Source organism: Heterocephalus glaber, unplaced genomic scaffold (assembly GCF_053883595.1).
Source record: "Heterocephalus glaber isolate CG9 unplaced genomic scaffold, H.glaber_assembly_v1.0 deba00001761, whole genome shotgun sequence".
NCBI classification, from domain to species: Eukaryota; Metazoa; Chordata; class Mammalia; order Rodentia; family Bathyergidae; genus Heterocephalus; species Heterocephalus glaber.
In genome coordinates this window covers 132697-154678 of record NW_028258458.1, presented here as the reverse complement: position 1 = coordinate 154678, position 21982 = coordinate 132697, and the positions used below count along the sequence as shown (strand labels likewise).

General features: G+C 42.5%; 1 protein-coding gene across 2 annotated transcripts; it reads right to left on the bottom strand.

Annotated features, from left to right (window-relative positions):
- Positions 1-122: 122 nt before the first annotated feature.
- LOC147821124 (uncharacterized) lies at positions 123-20456 on the bottom strand. 2 transcript variants are annotated; one of them, XM_087201809.1, is made up of 3 exons: positions 20389-20456; positions 11209-11349; positions 123-6649 (listed from the first exon to the last, which is right to left on the bottom strand). In XM_087201809.1, the coding sequence occupies exon 3, from the start codon at positions 6626-6628 to the stop codon at positions 5612-5614; it is 1017 nt and encodes a 338-aa protein (XP_087057935.1). In that variant the 5' UTR covers positions 6629-6649; positions 11209-11349; positions 20389-20456; the 3' UTR covers positions 123-5611. The 2 variants fall into 2 exon arrangements, with proteins under 2 accessions (XP_087057935.1, XP_087057936.1); XM_087201810.1 differs by lacking the exons at positions 11209-11349; positions 20389-20456 and adding an exon at positions 10256-11181.
- Between the last annotated feature and the right edge of the window lie 1526 nt (positions 20457-21982).

Below are 21982 nucleotides of genomic sequence, written 5' to 3'. Positions count from 1 at the left end.
GAATTGAAAGTTTTAGGATAGCAACTAAAAAGTAATGGAATATGTAAATTTCAAGCATCAAGATTAAATCATTCCAATGAAATATAATCGAGAGAAGAGCAACCACAATGAGACAAACAAGGTATCAGAGATGATTCCAAATTTATTACTAACTACATTACATAAAATGGACTAAATGTTCCAGATAAAAGAAAATTGTTAGTCCAAAGTTTTCGAGTACTCAGATATTTTTAATCTCTAGCTAAAATATGTACAAAAAGACACATCTGGGCATCAAGGATAGCGCAGTGGAAGAGCAAATGCTTAGTACACCCCAGTCCTTGGTTTAACCCCATCACCCAAAACAAAGAATAAGAAAATAAAACCAATCCAATATGGCCATACAAATACCTAACAATTAATGGTATAGAAACATAATAAAAAGATTAAATTTTTCTTTGCCTTTTTTTTTTTTTCCAGTACTAGGGATTGAATCCAGGGCCTTGTGCATGCTAGGGAAGCACTCCACCACTAACGACATCCCCAACAGAAAGGTTAGTTTTCGAGAAGATCACAAGAAAATCACAAACTTGGCTTATAAAACAACTCAGTGGTACAGCACTTACTCACTACACAAAGGCACTGGGTTCGCTCCCCACACAGCAATCAAAAAAAAAGGAAAGAAAAAAAATCACAAAACTGAATACTTTCAGTCAAGACAAACAGAAGAGAAAGAATGCACAAAGTAATTGTTCCAGAATGCAAAAAAGGCCTAAAATTATACAACCAGCAATGTTAAAAATATAACTAAAAATATATAAATTTTTGCTGCATACATTAGTATGCCTAGAAAAATATACTCAAAATGCTTTACAATTTTAGAAACCTAAGTTTTTCTATAACCATAAAAGAAATTGAACTTAAAATCACAGAAATGGGATACCTAAGAAGATAATTAGTTACTCTAAATCTGGCTAACTTAATATGAACAAGTTACAAATTTAGGACAGATGGGGAAACAACCCTGTGCACTATATGATACTGTCAAAAAGTTCATTTTTAAAATTTTGATGGTGCTGGTGCCTGAACTCAGGGCCTTGCACATGTGCATTCTACCTCTGAGCTATATCCATACATCTTTGGGGGGCCGGGCCCTGCTGGAGACAGAACCCAGGACCTCTTGTATGCTAGGCAAATGCACTACCATGGAGCTATACCCCTAGCCCCTCCCTATTTTTTTGGTGGCTTTCATACTAAGCTACACCACCAGCCCTTTTTAAAAACTTTTTTATGTTGAGACAAGGACTTGTTAAGTCACTAAATTTCCCAGCCTAGGCTTGAACTTGCAATCCTTTTCCCACAGCCTCTCAGAGTACTTGGGATTGCAGGTGTATACTCAATGGCTTTTTTTGTTTTTAATTTTTGTTTTACTTGCCAATGTTACTCAAACATCTACAAAAGGCTTTTATAACACATTAGTAAACATAATCAACTAATAAAGATGGTCTACAGTGTCCAAGCTGAATTTATCTAGGAACTCATGGTTAACATTAGAAAATAAAGAAAATCAATAATGACCACATTTAAGTCTTTTCATTCATGCATATATTCAAATATTTATTATGTATTATGGGCCAGTTGCAATTCTAGGTAGTTTAGTTAGAGTGAATGAGTATGATTATGATAAAGGGCCTGGTGTGAAGGTGCACATCTATAATCCCAGCACTTGAGAGAGACTGAGGCAGGAGGATTGCTGCAAGTTCAAGGCCAGCCTGAACTACAGTGAGTTCAAGTTTGGCCAGAACTACATAGTGAGATCTTGTCTCAAAAAAAAAAAGAAAAAAAAAGATAAAGGATGCAGAAAAAGCAACTAAATCCAAGAGGAATTAAGCCTCATAAATTGTATTTGGGAACATTATATCAAAATTGGGTATTTTAAAAAAGCCTGTAGGGAGGGGGCTTAAGGGGGGAATGGGATAAAATAAAATTCAGTAATTTTTTTAAAACCTATAGCAAACAAGGATATCAAGAGAATGGTGACTGTATCTTGGGCTGGGGATTTAGTTCAGTGGTGCCGATGCCTGCATTGACAAGGTCCCGAGTTCAATCCCTGGTACCAAAAATAAGGTGACTGTATTTCAATAGAACTTTGAAGAAAAATTTGCTTTTACTTTTAGTTAGTAATAGGGTAATGTATACATAAATGCCCTGAGCTGGTGACTCCTAAAATTTACATATTGAGTCTATACTCCAATGTGACTATGAAGATAGGGCCTAATTTTAGGGTTGAGGTCTAAATAGTGGAGATCTACTATTAGGGTTTGTGTCTAGATGTCCCCTCAAAGCCTCATGGAATGACAGGGCTTTTTTAGAAAGGCTGAATCTAGTGTGTGAAGCTGGGATTAAGGGTGTGTGATTGCTGCATCAGTCCACTGATTGGTTTGGCACCGCCCTAATCCGGGTAGTCTGGATAAAATGGGCAGAAAGATGCTGTTTGAAGGTCCCTTGTTGCTTTGCTACCTCCAGTCTGCCATGACTTGTGCCTCTGTCATGTGCCATCCTGCCTTGGGGCCAGCCTATTATGGACCAATGCCAATACAAATTGTGAGCTAACTAAACCTTTCCCCTTTTAACTTTGGGGGTTGGGTATTTTGTCTCAGCAACCAGAAAAGTAACTAAGACACCTACCTGGGTGTGGTGGCGCACAACTATAATCCTAGCACTTGGAGAGGCAGATGATAGCAAGTTTGAGCCAGCTTGGGCAACAAAGCAACATAATAAAACCTTGTCTCAAAAAAATAGAAAGGGGGGGGCCGGGGATTTAGCTCAGTGCTTCCACCACCTGCCTTGCAAGCGCAAGGAGCGGAGTTTGATCCCCAGTACCAAAAAAAAAAAGAAGTAAAAAATAGAAAAGGGGGCTGGGGATTTAGCTCAGTGGTGCTGCCACCTGCCTTGCAAGCACAAGGTCCTGAGTTCGATCCCCGATACCAAAAAAAAAAAAAAAAAGAATTAAAAACAAAAAATAGAAAGGGCTGTGGATGGAGTTGAGTGTTAAGGCCCTGGACAGGGACCTACCTCCTTCTCAGCCTCCGTTATGTGAGGAAACAATGAGGAGGCAACTAATTGCATGGCAGGAAATGTGCCCTCACCAGAAGTCAACCTTGTTACTCCTTATCTTAGACTTCCAGCTTCCAGAGATGGGAGAAAACAAATTTCTGTATATTTCAAATTTATTCAACAAATAATTTTTTTTTCAAACAAATTTTAAGCCATCTGACCTATGTATGTTATTTCATTATGGCAGACTAAGAGATTCACGACAGATTTTGATACAGAGAGGTGATGTTGCAGTAAAAAAAAATGCAAGCATGAGACTGAGTAATGGGTGGAGACTGGAAATGCTTTTATTTATCTTTTTTCCCTTTTTCTGTTGTTTTTTTTTGAGACAGGGTCTTACAATATAGTTCAGGCGAGGTTTAAACTTGCAGCAATCCACCTGCCTCAGCCTCCTGAGTACTGGGATTACAGGTATGTACCACCATGTCCAGCCTGGAAATGTTTATAAGTGCATGCTAGAAAGATGGACACTAAGAGCTATTCTGGCCATTTTTATTTGGGAATGAAAAACATGTTATTAGAAAATGGAGAAGAGGGGGCCAGGGATGTAGCTAAGTGGCATCGTGCCTGCCTGGCAAGTGCAAGGTCCTGAGCTCAATCCCCAGTACCGAAAGAAAAAGAAAAGAAAATGGAGAAGAGCCACGTATGGTATCAAAATGCCTGTAATCCCAGGCATCCAGGAGGCTGAGGCACAAAGATCCCAAGTGAGAGGCCAACCTGGGCAATTTAGCAAGATCCTGTTCCAAAAAGTAAAACAAAAGCTGGACATAGTGGTCCATGGCTGTAATCACAGCTTTTGGCACAGGCTGAAGGTCAAGTCCAGCCTGGACAACTTATGAGAATTAGTGAGACCCTGTCTCAAAACAAAAAACTAAAAAGGTTGGTCATGGAGCTTAGTGAGAAGTCCCTGGGTTCAGTTCCCAGTACTGAAAACAAAAAGATCAGGGGCTGGGGCTCAGTGGTAGAGCTTGCCTGGCATGGATTCAATACTAAGTACTGAAGGAAGAGAGGGAGGAAATGAAGATGGAAGAAAGGAAAAGAAGAAAAGAGGAAAGGACGGTCATGGTGGTGCACGCCTGTAATCTCAGCACTCAGGAGGCTGAGGCAGGAGGATCATCACAAGTTCAAGGCCAGCCTGAACCACATAGTGAGACCCTGTCTCAAAAAAACCAAAAATAAACCCTACAAAGGCAATCTTTGCTATGCAATGGTAAAGACCTTGGCAGAATACATTTGTGGTCTTGTAATTTGTAACAGGTAGATCCGGGAGTGATAAAACTGGAAATTTACCCAAGATTATAATTCATCTGCTGAAAGAGCAGCTTTAGTTTTACTAAAAGACAATTTTTAGTAAAATGCAAAAGGGGAGAACTAAATCCAACAAGGAACTCTTCACCAAAGAGACCAGAACTGGGAAATTTGGAAAATTTTCAGCCCACCCATATTGCAAAAACTGAGAAAACTTGAATAAAAGAGAATTATTAAGAGTGTGACTGAAAACCCATTTTATAAAGGGATCATGGATGGGACCCAGGGGTGGGATATCAGGAATCTCAAGAGAGGAATAGACTGAATTATAGAAGCAGAGGTATTGCCACTTAGATCTAAAATAGACCTAGAAGGCAAGGCAGGGTAGACTTCTTAAGATTTTATAAGGAAACAGAATAACTGCCTACAGAGGCCGGGGATTTAGCTCAGTGGTTCCATCGCCTGCCTCGCAAGTGCAAGGTCCAGAGTTCGATCCCCCATACCAAAAAAACCCAAAAAACAAAAAATAACTGGCTACAATGGTACACTCATTAAGAATAAGTACAGAGGGCTTCTTGGCATGCTCAGCATGATCAATGGGGTCAGAGGACATACCTGGAAGAGTGTCTGTCAATAGTCCACGTGGGTCCTGTGCTTAGCTTATCAATTCAGCTTCTGTTAAATTTTCACATGAGTAGCTACACTGACAGCCATTAACCAACAGCTAGGACCAAATCTGTTCATTTATCTTATGCAGGCATGTCCAACCTGTGGCCCACAGGCTTATTATTTCATTTTAATATTATAATAAAATACTTAAAAATAAAGGAACCTTGTTATATACATTAACTATATTATATGTGGCCCAAGACAATACCTCTTCAGTTTTACCCCAAGTAATCCAAAAAGTTAGACTTCCATGTGTAGTGTTTATGGATACTACCATCACTTAGAATACAAGCACCAAGATGAGGCCTACCTGCAGTACTGGCCTCACCTACAACCCACAAGTGCTCTCAGTTTTGTGGGAACAAGTTCCAGAGAGGAGGCCAAGGATGTAGCTCAGTGGTAGAGTGGTTGCCTATCGTGTGAAACACTGGGATCAAAGCCCAGCACTATGAAAGGGAAAAAAAAAAAATGAGATGTTCCCACAAGATGGGATCTATGTATCTTGTCATAGAATCAGACTGGCATCTATGCCAGTAAGAGCCATTAAAACTCACACAAACCAGTTAAGACTAACTGATGATCTTTGATGCCACTGTTACTATTTAAGGGTGGCAACAGAGGGGCTAAGGGCAACACTGATACCCTCACATTTATAGGCCTTCTCCCCATGGTGAACACTTGCATGTTTGCTTAAGCGTGAGGAAACAGCAAACGCTTTCCCACATTCCTTACAGATGTAAGGTTTCTCTCCAGTATGCGTTCGCATGTGAATGTTAAGGGATGTGGAATATACAAACGCCTTCCCACAAATATTGCACACAAAGGGCTTTTCTCCACTGTGAATTTTCATATGTTTAGTACGGTGGGAGGCAGTAATAAAGGTTTTCCCACAATGGACACATTCAAAAGGCTTCTCACCTGTGTGTGTTCTTACATGGTGAATGAGGCCTGAGGTCCTAGTGAAGGCTTTCCCACACTGGTTACACTGAAAGGGCTTCTCTCCACTGTGAATGCGCACGTGGGTAGCAAGGCCTGAGTACTGAGTGAAGGCTTTCCCACAGTCCTTACATTCGTAGGGTTTGACTCCAGTGTGTGTCCTGATATGTTCATTAAGCTGAGTGGACCTCGAGAAGGCTTTCCCACATTCCTTACACACAAAGGGCTTCTCTCCACTGTGAACTCCTCGTAAGTGTTCAGTCAGGCCTGACCACCTCAGGAAGGCTTTCCCACATTCCACACATTTGTATGATTTTATTCCAGTGTGAATTTTCCTGTGATCGTTAAGGTATGTGTTATTTGTAAAGCACTTTCCACACTCTTTACACTGGAAGGGCTTTTCTCCAGTATGAACTTCCATATGTGCAGAAAGTTGAGTAAAAGTAGCAAAGCACTTCCCACATTCCTTACATTTTTGGGATTTCTCTCCAGAAGAAATTGTTACATATTGACTTAGCTGTGAGGAAAAGGCAAATGCTCTCCAACATTCCTCACATTCACACAGTGTTGCTTCAGTGTGGGTTTCCATGGGATTAGTAAGGCATGGAAAATACTGAAAGCCCTTTTCATATTCCTCCAATTCGCAAGGTTTTCCTCCATTGAACATTTGAAGATCCATAGCAAGGCTACACCTCCAGCCCTAGGAAAATATGAATTTTAAAAACTTTACAATCTAATCCATTCTGGGGTTCATCAACATTTTTCACAATACTAACAGGGATTAATAACACTTGTCACTTGGGTTGTGGAGATGTTAAAGACGAAGACAGTGGAATGATTTAGTCCCTGAAGGTAAACATTCATAAAGGTGACAACTAGAAAGAGCTTTATTAGACATATGACAAGGGTTTGGAACACACCCCATAACCAGGCCTTGACACCCAGGAAAACAAATCAGACACCTCACAATTCAACGTACACTTTTGAATGATGTTGATTATGTTTTGTTTGTTTATTTGTTTCTTTTGGGGCAAGGTCTCCCTTTGAGGTTCAGCTTGACTTTGAACTCACTATATAGCCCAGGCTGGCCTCGAACTCACAGCGATCCTCCTGCCTCAGCCTCCCAAGTGCTGGGACTACAGGCATGCGCCACCACGCCCAGATACTGCTGAGTAGTTTTTTGTTTTAGTTTTTTTTTTCCCCGTACCGGGGATCAAACTCAGGACCTTGCGCTTGCCAGGCAGGCGCAGTGCCACTGACCTAAATCCCCAGCTATTATGTTGTGATGTAACTTTAACTTTGGCCTAGTCTTCAAAGAATGCTGACAGCAGTATTTAGTCAAGAGCACATCTGTTATACATTCTATTTGGTCTAGAGACTCACAGGCTTGCTGTATAATAGATCATGTTTCCTGCAGATATTAGCAAGACCCTAGCAAGACCCTGAAAGGTGCTGTTTGGCAGATAGATGATTTTGACAAAGGCTGCTGAACTGTGCCAATATCCATGGCACATCCTACTGGCATGAATTAAGTACAGTAGTATACATATAAACTGTATAACTTGCCATAGTTTCAGCTATTCATGGTTAACTAAGGTCTGAAAAAAGAACTAGAGAGGGCTGGGAGGCCATAGCTTAGTGGTAGAGCCTTTCCCCTAGAATGCACAAGGTCCTGGAGTCCCATCAACAAGATCCCAAAAAAAGAAATTAACTATAGGACAATAAAATAATTTGAGAGAAATTATATTTATACAACCTTTATTATAGTGTATTATGATTGTTAAATTTTATTAGTTATTGCTGTTAATGTCTACTGTGCCTAATTTATAAATGTATCACAGATATGTATATATAGAAAAAACCAGTATGCACAGAGTTCTGTACTGTCAGCCATTTCACTATTCACTGGGAATCTTAGAAAGTATCCCTGTGGATCAGGGATGGACTACTGTATTGTCCATTTGCCCAAAGACCTTTAGATGGGGGGAAGTACCCAGTGAAAGGATCACAGGAATGCCCATGACCACTGCACACTGGGGCACGGTTTCATTAAGGAAAACGTGAGCAAAGCCAGCAAAGAAATATATGTAAGTTCTACTGCTGGTGATTTGGATTCCCAATTGAACATAAGTGTGCCATTAATAAAGGGAAAATGTACTTTCAGAATATGGTACTCCTGGGGATGTAGCTCAGTAGTAGAGCTCTTGACTAACAAAATGTGGTACTGCGTTGAAATAAGGGGAAACAGTGGTTGTGGTGGACATGGTCCGATATGCTAGGATGTGGAGAAATGCTTGAGGGGATAGTATGAGGCTTCAGGTAGTGGGCGGTCTTCTGAGGAAGTTAAGGAGTTGAATGATAGATAAATACTTCTTGGAGAAGTACCTAATTTCATTGCTTTTAGTAATGTGTACCGTATTTCTCAAGGTATGGAAGTGTAGGGATGTATATTTTAGCAGAGTAAAAAACATACCTACGTCATGGGCTAAGCTTTGAGCTTGGAGAAAATAGCAAAACATGCAATCCCAGCTACTCAGAAAACTGAGGCAGTAGGATCACAAATCTGAAGCCAACTTGGGCTAATTAGCAAGACACTATCTCAAGAAAAAAAATTAAAAGGGCTAAGGATGTAGCTCAGAGCTAGGTCTGATCCCCAGCACTACACACACAAAAAGGGCTAGAGATGTAGCTCAGTGGCACAGAGGCCCTTAGTGCAATCCCCAGTACCCACTCTCCCTAAACACACACAAAAAAGAAGGGGCTCATGATGTAGCTCAGTAGAAAAACACTTTTCTAATGAGAATAAGGCACTGGTTTAATACCTAGTACTGAAAAGAGAAAAACAAATACAAAAAAGGTATGTTCTGTATGCAATCTGTGCCTTCTAAGAGGCAGTCTGCGGGCACTGCAAAGGTATATGTTTCAGTGAAAGGGGTACAGTTGTCTTCAGCAAAAGAGACCTCATTTCTAACTATGGGGTCTTTAGTTGGGACAACATCACATCCAGCCATGAGATACTATGCAAGATTAATCTCATGTGGAACGCGGAACTGGTTTAACCTTTCCAAGCAGATCCCCATTAACACTAAGGTGGGTCTCCAGATTGCAAATGAATGAAAATTGCAGCACAGTATTGGTAAGACCAACACTCAAAAAAGTGTGCAGCTAGCTGTACATGACAGGAATTGTTTTTGGTGGAAGGTTAGGTTCCAATGGGTCTTGAACCAAATGAATACCTGCCTGTGCCGTGGAGTAATCTATGGCTTTGAAAGTGCCAAAGAAGGATGTGTCCTCTCTGGCCTCAATCCCTTTTGTGAAGTGGATAAGATGGAAAATTTGCAGAAACAGGTTAAGGAGCCAGGGATGGTTGTACATGTTTATAATCCTAGCTGGGAAGCTGAAGCAGCAGGATTGTGAGTCAAAAGCATCCTAAGCAGCTTAGTGACTTACCGAGACCCTTTCTCAAAAAAAAAAAAAAGAGGTCTGGTGATATAGCTCAGTGTGAAGTTCCTGGGTTCAGACCTAAGCATCATGAAAACAAAAATAAACAATATTGGGATAAGATAATGTATTTAGGGGTATATTTGTTGTAGTGGAAATTGAAAAGTTATTTGAGATGATTATGATTTTCAGTTTCTGGGACTTATCAAACATTGAAAGGTCTACTGAATGCCTCTTCCAAGGGTCCTACATTGCATAAATTTGGAAAGGTGAAAAAGCACATGTGAGTTACTACAGGAAATGTGTGAAATTCTGAAGGGAAAAGGGAGTATTTTTTTTTTTTTTGGTACCGGAGTTCGAACTTGGGACCCTGCACTTGCAAGGCAGGCAGCAGCACCACTGAGCTAAATCCCTGGCCCAAAGGGAGTATTCTTTTAAGGTATATATGTAGTGGCTGTAATTTGTGTACGGGCATTTGCAGATTTTTTATTTTTCTTTTAACTCCCCCCACCCCCAGCAATGGGTATTTCACTAAGAGCCTCTTGTATGCTGGGCAAACTCTACCACTGAGCTGCAGCCTTACCTTGCATATGCAATTTTGATTCCTATTTTGTGCGAACCAAGAAATCACAGAGGTTTTGGTTGATTTTGATCTGTTTTTTACCTGAAGAAGAAAATCCTTTGCCATTGCTCACTAGTTCATCATATGTGTAAAAATAGGACAACTAGCTGTCCACAGCTTCCAATGTTAAAGATGTCCATCTATCTCAAGTTTTGCCAAGTGTGTTGCTTCCTGCATCCTGCCCTTTATTAGGTACATCCTGACTAAGAGACGAAAAGCAGCAACATGACAGAGCTCCATCACCTGTATGATGGTTAGTGGTGATATCTGATAGTCCAGAAACTCCCATTGTCTTTCACACAGTCGGTCCCCAGAAGCTCTTTAGATACTCACTGGGTCTGGGAGAGGGGTGATATCACATACCCTGATCTGTCAACAGACAGAGGACAGGAGAAGGTAGAATATATCAGAGGGCCTGGATTTGGTTCCATACTGTGTTAGGACACTGCCTTGGTACCCATGTCAAGCTTGTGAGGCATTCTTGATCCAAAGTAAAGTGAAAAGCTCAGTATAGATGGTCTTGGGCTCAGCATCTGTCAGAGCATGTTTCCTGCACAGCCCACTAGGTGGCCTACCAACTGTTCTTTTAATGATGTATGGCAGAAGGCTGAGAGGAGCAATTTTTTCCCCCTGTGATAGTGGAGATTGAACCCAGGGATTGAACCTTTGCACTGAGCTGCATCTTCAACCCTTTTTTTCATTTTTCATTTTGAGACAAGGTTGTCCTCAATTGATAAGTTACACAGGTTGGCTCCTGCCTCAGTGTCCCAGAGTGCTAGAGTGACAAGTATACATCATCACGCCCAGCACAGAGGGGCAATTTTTTTCCATCAGACACCTGGGATAAATGAGGATCATCATGAGAGGTCCACAGACTCCAGGAGGCATAAGAACAGGTTACAAAAGCCTCTACAGTAAGACGTGTCTGAAGACAGTAACGGGTAGGGGCCGGGGATTTAGCTCAGTGGTTCTGCCGCCTACCTTGCAACCGCAAGGTCCTGAGTTCGATCCCCAGTACCAAAAAAAACCAGACAGTAACAGGAGTGGCTACCCATTTTAACTAGTAAGTAAAATTTGTAAATTAAAGATGTGTTCCTACCAGAACCAAAGGACTAAAAGATGTTGGACTTATGTATCAGTAATAAATATGTCAGACGAATGCTATGAAAGAGGATGTTATCAAGATCACATCATACCTGTGGTCCTGGAGAAAAATGAATACAGTTAAGATGTTGTCTGTATAGACTGTGATGGAAAGTTGCTGAGGCACCCCACAGGCACCCTAGGAAAACTGTAGTATGTCCCTTCTGAGGTGGAAGCACACAGCAGCTGAGAGACTGTTGAAATAGGTACAGAAAGGAACATGTTAGGCAATATATAAGAGCACAATATTTACCAGTGGTTGACTGAAAAGAATCACAAATTTTCATAATATGAAATATTGGGCATGGGGGCCTTTATTGTCAGAACTACAGCTTTACGGTTGTAGTAATCCACTAGAAGGTGGTATTTATGTATTTATCTAGCTGATCTATCAATTTAACAAGTCTATCTACCTACCATCATATTTAACAGAAGCCAACATTGGGAGGAGTGAGGATAATCACACTTTGTTACTTTTTAGAAGTTCAATTTAAACCTTTAAGGCCCTATTTTAATTTGTATTGAGCCATATTTATGATTTTAATGGTAATACATGGGATTTCCTGTGTCAATTATAAAAACCAAATTTTAATGTTAATTTCTATTTATTATATCAAAATACCTACACTCAATATGTAATATTTTAGGGCAATGGGTATTGTGGCAATGGAAAATTTAGACAAATGAACATTTATTAAGAGGTATATCCAGCTGGGTATGGTGGTGCACACTTGTAATCCCAGCTCTAGGGAGACTAAGGCAGGAGGATCGCCAGAATTTCAAGGCCAGCCTGGACTATATGGTGAGTTCAAGACTGGTCTAAACTGCAGTCAGACCCTGTCTCAAAAAACCAAAAAAGGGGCATATTCAATTTCACTCATTTTATTAGTAACTGTTTTAAGACTATAGAAGACATAATGTTTAAATTTGATGAGATATCTAGGTATAATTTAAGTTGCTACAGAAGTCCATAAATTTGTGTCCAATTGGCACCTTTAGCAATTAATGTTGTTGAGTTCTATGTCACACTGGCAAAAAAAGCCAGAGTCCTTTTAATGGTTTTTTTATATAAAAAGTAACTATAAATTTTGGATTTTGAAATAATTAAATTATAGGCCCAGGGATGTAGCTCAGTGGCACCACACCTGCCTGGCAAACGCAAGGTCCTAAGTTCAATCCCAAGTACCAAAAAAAGAAAAAAAATAATCAAATTATAAAACTTTTTGTTATTTGTTTACACATACTGAAAATTTATTATATATTTTCTTTATTACTTATATTAAAATTATTTATATTAAAATATAGATGTGGGCCAGGAATTTAGCTCAGTGGTTCCAGCACCTGCCTGGCAAGCACAACATCCCAAGTTCAATCCCTGGTACAAAAAAAAACAAAAAAAACCCTCAATTTAAAATATAGATGTACGTACAGAATCTATCTCATTAAATTGCATTTTATCCTCTTGAATCTAGTTTATAAAACAGTAACTCATCTATACGCATGGCCTGGCATTTCCTCAGTATATATAGTTTAAACTTCCTTTATTTTATCCCTTGGTATTGAGGCACAGGTTCCTTCTTCCTTTTTAAATTTTTCTTTTCCTTTTTGTTTTACACTTTTAGACACCTGAATCCTAGGTCTCTACTATCTGCCCCTGACTAACAAGAAAAGATGCAGCCTTGAGAGGTTGAGGCAAGAGAATCAAAGTTTGAGACCAACCTCAAGTATACAACACAACCCTATCTCAAAAAATTAAACAGAGAGAAGTGGATGAAGTTCAATGATAGAAGACTTGTACAGCATGTCCAAGGCCTTGAATTCCATACCCAGAACCCCATCCCAGAACAGTCCAAAAAAGGATGGAGGAAGAAGGGGCCAGGTAACTCAAGGCAACCTCTCCTTGGCATGTTCCCTTTTCTTCAGGATAGCTACTCACTACTCTATCTTTTTAAATTATCTTACTAAAATCTTTTTAAATGGTTTCCATTTCTAGGCAAATGTATTTTTCCTCTCTGTATGAATATTTGACTAATAAGCTCCTGATAATCCAGAACAGTCTCCAGCTCTAGAGTCCAAAGCAACCTCAAGGGGCTGAGGTCCACATCCCAGAGAGCAGCAGTATTCTGGACATGTATTTTTGCTGCTACTTATGCTTCTAGGAACAACACCATCCATCACCTCAAAAAATGCTTCACCTGCATTTATGACAATCACAGCACTGACTCTAATCAACGAAGCCCTTTCACTGCAGTCACCTCCATCAGAGCAGTCCCTGCAACCAGCTGGTCTGATCAGACACTTGTCATCCACTTATCAAAATGAAAGCTGGAAAACCTTACTGAAAATTCAGTCACCTGCCAATGGGGACATAATCTTCTGAAAGAATGGCATCTACCTCATAAAAAGATTGCTATGAATCAGAGAGCCCTGCAGTACCGTCTGCCCACAACCAAAACATACAGGTCCAAGAACTGATGAGCTAATGTAGAAATGGATCTGATGACAATAATCTTGCATCTGATTTCAGTAACAAAGAGTACCGCACATCTGAAGATCTCTGTCCCTAATGGGGACTCTCACTCAGAGGCCACAATTATGTTCTTGATACACTGGAAAGCAGTATTGCTACCTGTTTATGGCTTGTGTCTAGATATCCCTCCAAAGCTTCAAATGGTCATAGCTGGGGCTTTTCGGAGGTGGCGGGATCAAGGGTGTATGATGCTGGGATTAAGGATGTGATTGGGGATTAAGGATGTGATGCGGGGATTAAGGGTGCCCCACCCTGGATGTGAGTGCTACCCACCCTAAGGTAGCTTGGATAGAATAAGGGACAGAAAGAGGGTTGTTGCCATGCCTTGCTGCTTCACTGCTTTGCCATGGACTATTTTTCTTCTGCAATACCCCTCTGCCATGCCATCGCCTTGGAACCAGCCAACTATAGACTGAAACCTCTACAAACCAAGAGCTAAATAAACCTTTCCTCCTTTAACTTTGGGTGCCAGGTATCTTGTCTCAGCAATAAAAAAAGTAACTAAGACACTACCTAAACATTTTGGGGCCCTAGTACCATTAAATTAAGGGGGTAGTTAATCTACTAGCAGGAAAGACAGATCACAACTACCAAAGGGAAACTGGGGTACTACTATACAACAGAGGCAAGGAGGACCGAGTATAGGAGCCAGCTGTTACAACAAGCTGTATGGTAAAAATAAGCAGAAAATTACAACTGAAAAAGGGCAGGACAATGAAGGACTTAGAATGAAAGAATGGGAAATGAAGCTTTGAGTCACTCAGTCAGGTAGAGAACCCAGAGCAGCTAAAGGTGGTGCTGAGGTTAAAGGAATTATGAAACTGGTCACAGATGAAGTAAACTTTGCATATAAACCACACCCTCAAAGCATATTACAGAAACAAAAACTGTGGTAGTAGTGTCTGTTTCTTCACTTTAGTATCAGATACATTATACAAGTGTTTATATAAAGTATTCATTTGCTTCCATCACCTTCCCATTTCCATTTCATATACAACTTAGGGATAAATTTACAATTCAGTCTGTACCTAACAGGATATTCATTGGGAATGTGATTACATTTAAGTAAAAATTAATATGGTCTGTGATGGAGTAATGTTTTCCTTTTCATTTAAAAAAGGTAAGAACTTCTTTCCTTGAATTTTCTTTTTTTTTTTTGCAGAACCGGGGATCGAACTGAGAACCTTGCACTTGCCAGGCAGGCGCTGGTGCCACTGCCTCCGGCCCTCCTTGAATCTTGCTAGGTAGAAATATAGGGCCATTTAATTATTACAGGGAATTCACATCTGTGTAGAAAGAGTGTATGTGGATGGTGAGCAGTCAAATAGTGACCCTGCCATTTATCAATTTATTCACTGTGGCTCCACATTCACCTTCACTATCTGCTATGGAATAAAGGACTGCATTCTCCAAGCATCTATCTCTTACATAAGACGCCATCAGCTCTGTCAGGTGGGAGAGGACTCGATGGACAACTGCTAAGTGGTGTGGGGTGAGGACAAGCTGCATTAACAGGTCCATCCCATCTGAGCAGAATGCACAGCCCCTAGGTGATCTCAAAGGCCTGACCCACTGCCCCCTCCCCTGGCCGCCCTAACATGGACACTGAACACTCAAAGGACTTCCACTAGCAGAGGCGCCCTCTGCACACACAGCAACCAGCCTGATGGCTTCTTTCTCTTGCCTTCCCGACAGACACTGCATTCTACAATGCAGGCTGTATCTGCGTACAACTTCCTCTGCAGTCCCACAATGAGCCTGTGCCCTGTGGGCTGGTTCCCCATAGCCCTCCTGGTGGGAGCACAGAGCGTCCCAGGCCTACTCAACCCACTGCCCCAAACTGACTCCATGTCCCTGCCCACTGGCGTCAGATCCTGTGTGCCCTGGGTGCCTGTCACAGTCCTCTTGAGGCAGATGCACAAGCTCTGTGGTAACAGCTGCACAAACTCCCTCTGCGCGCAGCCCACACTGAGCTGCCCTACACGATGGCTTAGAGCGTCCATCACACTGGACTCCTGACCAGAGACCAGGTGAGGCCCAGAGGAGCCCAGCAGCAGCCCCACCATGCAGTGAGCTGCAACTCCACGTGGCTGACACCCTAATGTGAGCTCAGAGGTCTCCACCATTGCATGTTCACGTCTGGGTGGTTCTGTTCCTTCCACTCTATGCAAGACCTTTGATTTGTTTCTAGACAAGAGAATATGGCAAATGTGACACAGTTCTGCAGGTGTAAATAAGGTCTCAAATTGTTGCTTTTGGGTTCATCAAGAATTATCCTGGCAACCAAAAAAAAAAAAGAATTATCCTGGCAGGCGTAACTTGATCAGGTCAAAGTATTTATTTTGTGGTACTAAGGACTTTACCATTGAAATACTGTGTAGATCTTTCCAACCACACAGGTCACACTCACTCTATTATGTTGTAGTTTTCCCATATATTATATCTGTATATCTTGAAATATATGTTGTTATATCAACACTCACATTACATAAAAACCTCAACTGTACAATATACTATATTTACACAGATCCTTGCCATTTCTGTTGCTTCCCCTTAGTTTCTAATATTCCAGGTTTGTGCTAGTATAATTTCTTGCACAAGACTATTACTCACAATTTATTTAAAGCAGATCTCCAGGCAAAGATACTTAGTATTACATATTTTGATAAAGCCTTTTTTTTTGAGACAATGTGTCCCTCTGTAGTTCAGGCTGGCCTTGAACTTGCAAGAATCCTCCTGCCTCAGCCTGCAACGTGCTGGGATTACAGGCCTCGTGTGTGTGTGTGTGTGTGTGTGTGTGTGTGTGTGTGTGTGTGTCTGTCTGTCTGTCTGTCTGTCTCTCTCTCTCTCTCTCTCTCTCTCTCTCTCTCTCTCTCTCTCTCGCGGGGGGGGGGGGGGGCAGTACTAGAGACTGAACCCATGGCCTCTGTGCTGAGCAATGGCCCCAGTACTTCTCTGCATTTCTTATTCTGTGGCAGAAACCCAAGTCACTAACTTTTTCAGGCCAGGCTCAAATCTGTAATCTTCTTGCCTTAGCCTCCCAGAGTGATGATTATAGGTATTACCACCACACCCGCTTTTATTCATTTACTTTGTGTGTGTGTGTGTGTGTGGGCGGGGGATTGAATCCAAGGCATTATGCACATTAGGCAAGCACTCTAACACTGAGCTAGATCCCCAGGCTGGTGGAAACTTTTTAAAAGAGAATCCAGGCCTCCCTGAGGTGCAGATATTCTTGTCACTGGCTAATGAGTCTGCCATGTGGGAAGAACTGCAGGAAGCCTCTAGGAGCTGGGGCAGACATCCAGCTGCAAGGGACCAAGTCCTATAGCTCCATGGAAATGCATTTTGCCAGTTACAGGGTGAGTGTAGAGATAGTCTCTCCCCTAGCTACATGTTTCTGAGAAGCCAGACGAGAATGCAGCACAATCAATGCCTTGACTGCACCTTGGTGAGAAACTGCACAGAACACTTATGTAAGGTGTATCTGGACTCTGCACTGATAAAGAGTATGAGATAGCAAACATATGTTGTAGGGCTGGGAGTGTAGCTCAGTGACAGAAAGTGTGCTTAACATGCTAGAGGCCCTGTGTTCAACCCCCAGGACCTTTTTTTTGCGTGGGGGGGTGGGGGGGTGGGGGGGGTAGTGTCTCTCTACAAAGTCTAGGCTGGCCTTGAACTTGTGGCAATCCTTCTGCCTCAGCCTCCCAAATACTAGGATTAAGGCTTGTGCTACCACACCTGGTTCTCAGCACTTCTAAATAAATAAAGCATTGTATGTTGTTTTAAACCACTAAACTTATTTTTTGTTGTTTTTTTTTTTTTTTTTTTTAGTACCGGAGATCGAACTCGGGACCTTGCACTTGCAAGGCAGGCAGTGGAACCACTGAGCTAAAACTGCAGCCCATTTTTTTTGGTTTTTTTGAAACAGGCTCTTGCTATGTAGTTTAAGCTGGTCTTGGTTTCACTGTGTTGCCCAGGCTAGCTTTGAACTCACAGTGATCCTCCTGCCTCAGTCTCCTGAGAGCTGGGATTACAGACATACTCCCACTTATCCAGCTAAACTTACTTTGTTAGGAAACAACAGATGACAAGTACACATTTTCTCTAACGAGGTCTGAATCCCTGGGTCGAGAAAGGTCAGGCTTTCTTTTGTGTCTGGTTTCAGTCACTCAACATCATGATAATGAAGTTCACCTGCAGCATTTTATTGACTTCTGACTAATACCTTCTATTTACTGTAGAGTATTCCAATGATATGAATATACCACAATTTACTTTTTTCCCCCCTTGGATCTACATTTGAGCCCCCACACACACACTTAAGGCTTTTTAAATTTTTATTAGTGTATGTTTGCAGTACATACTGACTACATTCACCGTGGGGAGTTGGTACATGTATGTAACACATCTTAATTCTTTTTACTTTCTCTTCCCCTCCTCTCCCTCCCCCCCATCTCTGGGTGTTTCATGTTTTGTTTTTGTTTTCTGTTTTTTTAGATAGAGGCTAGCTGTGCAGCCCAAGCTAATCTTGAACTCATTATGTATCCCAGAATGGCCTTGAACTCACTATGTAGCCCAAACTGGCCTTCAATTCCCAACCCTTATGCCTTAGCCTCTGAAGTGCTGGGATTACAGATATGCACCTCTGTACTTGGCATCCCATAACACCAAAGTCTTGGCAACCACCACAGAAATACAAAACACAATCATTACAAGCTGCCTTGAGTCCATGCCTTCCATGTCATCTTTTCTGAACTTCAACCTAACACTGTAATTAGTGGGTTCCATTTAAGTTGGAAATAGATTCAACTCTCCTGCTTTAAACATTTCAGAAAGTTACTCTGGCCTCAGAATACAAAGGCAGAACATGCCATTCCCGGGAGCTAATCCCTCTCTCCAGCCTACTTCTCATCACTCTCTCTCTCCCTCTGCGCTCAGCTTCAGCCAACTCTCTTTCCACAGTTCAAGAAATACACTAGCCCTCGCTGGACTAGTCCTAGCTGGGCGTGATGGCCCATGCCTGTAATCAAAGCACATAGGAGGTTGCGTCAGGAGGATCAAGATTTCCAGTCCAGCCCAGGCTAAATAACAAGTTCAAGGCTAGCCTGAACTGCACACTGAGACACTGATGAAACAACAAAGAAACACACTTAGGTCTCAAATGCTATGGAGTTTTACCTAGAAGTTACCTTTATCTGAAATGTTGTCACCTACTCCTCTGCATTCTAGCTCACCAACCTGACTAATCAAATCTTACACTTTTTTGTTCTCGGTTTAAATCCTTCTCAATATGTCCTAGTCCCTCCCTCTTTCTAATGCATTCTTATTTTGTGTGTATTAGTAATTGTGCCCATGGTTCCTGGAATGCTAGACAAAGGCTCCACAGCTGAGTTACATTCCAAGCCCTTTTTAAAATTTTGCTTTGATATATAGTTTTGCTAAGTGGCCCAAAATGGGCTTGAATTTGCAATCCTCCTACCTCAGCCTCTAGAGTAGCTGGTACCACTACCTTCATTTCTATTACTGCATTCATAAACCCACATAACAAATTTACTGTTATTTATTTGAAATCTGTCTCATGCTGCCAGGTGTGGTGGCACATGCCTGTAATCCCAGCACTCGGGAGGCTGAGGCAGGAGGATAGCTGCAAGTTCCAGGCCAGCCTGGACTACATAGCAAGACCCTGTCTCAAAACAACAAAAACCCAAAATAAACTAAAATAAAATCTGTCTTACTAGACAGATTATAAGTCCCATGGTGGGAGTACTATGTCTTATTTGTTGTTTTGTTTTGTGTTTGTGGTGTGATTGAACCCAGGGGCTCTACCTATGATAGGAAAGTGCCCTACCACTGAGCTACACCCACTGACCAACTAATGTATATCTGTTTGAAAGATCATTGTTCTCTTGAGCCTGGTGGAGAGCCTAGCAGTAAGACATTGAATTTTAAGCAATGTGTGGTTGTCTGTAGGTTGTCTCTAGAAAACAAATATCCCCATAAAAATGTTACAGTATATCACAGCACAAATACAAAGCATACAGAAATAAATCAGAGAAAAAAATTAAACGACTTATAATAAATGTCCATCCTTAGCGCAAAATAAATGAAAAGAATTTTTCCCCTCTTTGGAGACAGGTTCTCACTATGTAGTTCAGGCTGACATGAACTCACTATGTAGCCTATGCTGGCCTAGAACCCGCGGCCATCATCCTGCCTCATCTTCCCCAAGTGCTGGGACTACGGGGGTGGGCCACCACGCCCAGCTTTTACTTTGTGTTGTGTGTATGTGCACGCGCGAGCGTGTTACTGGGATTGAACCCAAGCCATTTGCACTAAAATACATCTCCACCCTTCAAAAATTTTTAAAAATTTTACAACAGAATCTCGCTAAGTAGCTAAATTTCCCAGTCCGGGCTTGAACTTGTGACACTTAGCCAGTATAGCCATGGGATTCTAGGCGTGAAGAGGGGAAATAGCGGGCTCAGCACCCCCAGGCCAAGCCCAGCGCACCCCAAGCCCCGCTCCTCCCCGCACCGACGCCCGCGGCCTCTCCAGCCACCCGAGTCCATAGGACCCGCGGCACCGGCCAACCCAGCCCAGCCCGCCAGGTCGCTCCCTGGAGCCGCGGAGGCGCCCCGGGCCAAACACGCCCTTTCACATCCCCTCTGCCCCCAGGCCGTCCCCAGGCCGCGGAACTCACAAAAGCCGGAGTGGCCCGCACGGCTCGGAAGGTAACAAGTCTCAGGCTCGCCGAGGCAGGGCCGGAAGAGAGCGCCGGCCGCCGACGTCACTTCCGCTCGCGGCTGGGCCGGCGCGGGGCGGGCCGGCGCGGGGCGCTCTGCGGCCAGGGAGCCGGGGAGGCAGAGTTGGCTGGGGTGGCCTGGGCGGCGGCGCTTGGAGTTCCTGGTAGGGAACCTGGTTTCCGCCCGCGGGAGTGCTGCTGGGTTCTCCCAAGGGCTTGGAGCAGGGGCAGGTGGACGAAAAGGGCAGAGGCCGAAACTGAGGCTGGCGGAGCTCCTGGCGGATCGGAGTCCAGACGTGGGTACGGGTTGGAGGTGGAATCATGCCTGTTGCGGGGTTTTCTATTGCAAGGCTCGGGCTGGGGTCTCACCCAGATGAAGCTCAGAATTTTTCTAGTCCTCCCCTCTTCTAGATCCCTCTCTCAACAAACAATTCATTAGGGGAATGAATGACATTGTCGCCCCGAAAATGAACACTGGGCCACTGGACAGCGTTGGAATCACTATTTTCAGTTGGCTACAGCCATTCTGGATGCTTCCAACACACTCTTCCTGTCTCTGCCTATCGTAGCAGGTTCACGGGACAACAGAAAGGATCTGAGAGGGGCTGGAAGGTTCTAACAGTGCTTTTGGCCATCACTGAAATAACTGATAGCGCTTGAGATTCTCCTACGTGTTAGCGACCCTCTTGTATCTTTCCTGTGGACTGTTTCTCCTGCCCCCAGGTCTACTAGGTGCCCTGAGCGCCTAAGCAAAGGGAGATAAGCTCAAAGTTTGACAGACAGACAGACACACACGCCAGGTCACAGAGAGCTACTCAGTACCTCTATGACCACTTAAATTTTTCAGTGCTACCAAGAGTGAGCCTAATTCTGGAGGTTCCTCTGACATGTTAGGAAAACAGTTTATCACCTTGTGTGCCAAGGAGTTTGTGTTATCGGTGTGTTTTCACCGTGTAGCAAACAACCCAAAAACCTAGTGGCTGAAGATAGTGATTATTATCAAAAGCCTTCGGCGGATGAAGTTGGTACAGCTCAGTTTTGTTTTCTGTTGCTCAAAGTGAGTCGTAAGACCAGCTCAAACAACACAGGAAACAAAAACTCCATCATTTTGGGAATAACTTCAAAGAAATTGTGACTGTAATCCAGTACAAGATGTGCTGGGGCTTTGTCAAGGGCCCTGATCTTGATTCCACCAAATCTGTTCAGTGGCTCGTGTGAGCCTGCAGTGCACTTAATGACACCCAGGAGTGTGCACTCGGGAGGTGCACAGTGGGAGTCACTAGATCAAATACTCCACTTGGGTGGAAACACTATTATCTTAGATTTTAATTCAAAAAAATGAATGAAAAGTTTTAGGATAGAAAGTAATGGAATACATAAATTTCAAGCATCAAGATTAAAATCATTTCAGGCCGGGGATTTAGCTCAGTGGTTCCAGCTCCTGCCTCGAAAGCCCAAGGTCCCGAGTTTGATCCCCGGTACCAAAAAAAAAAAAAAGATTAAAATCATTTCAATGAAAAATAAAATCAATACAAGAGAGAAGCACAAGATA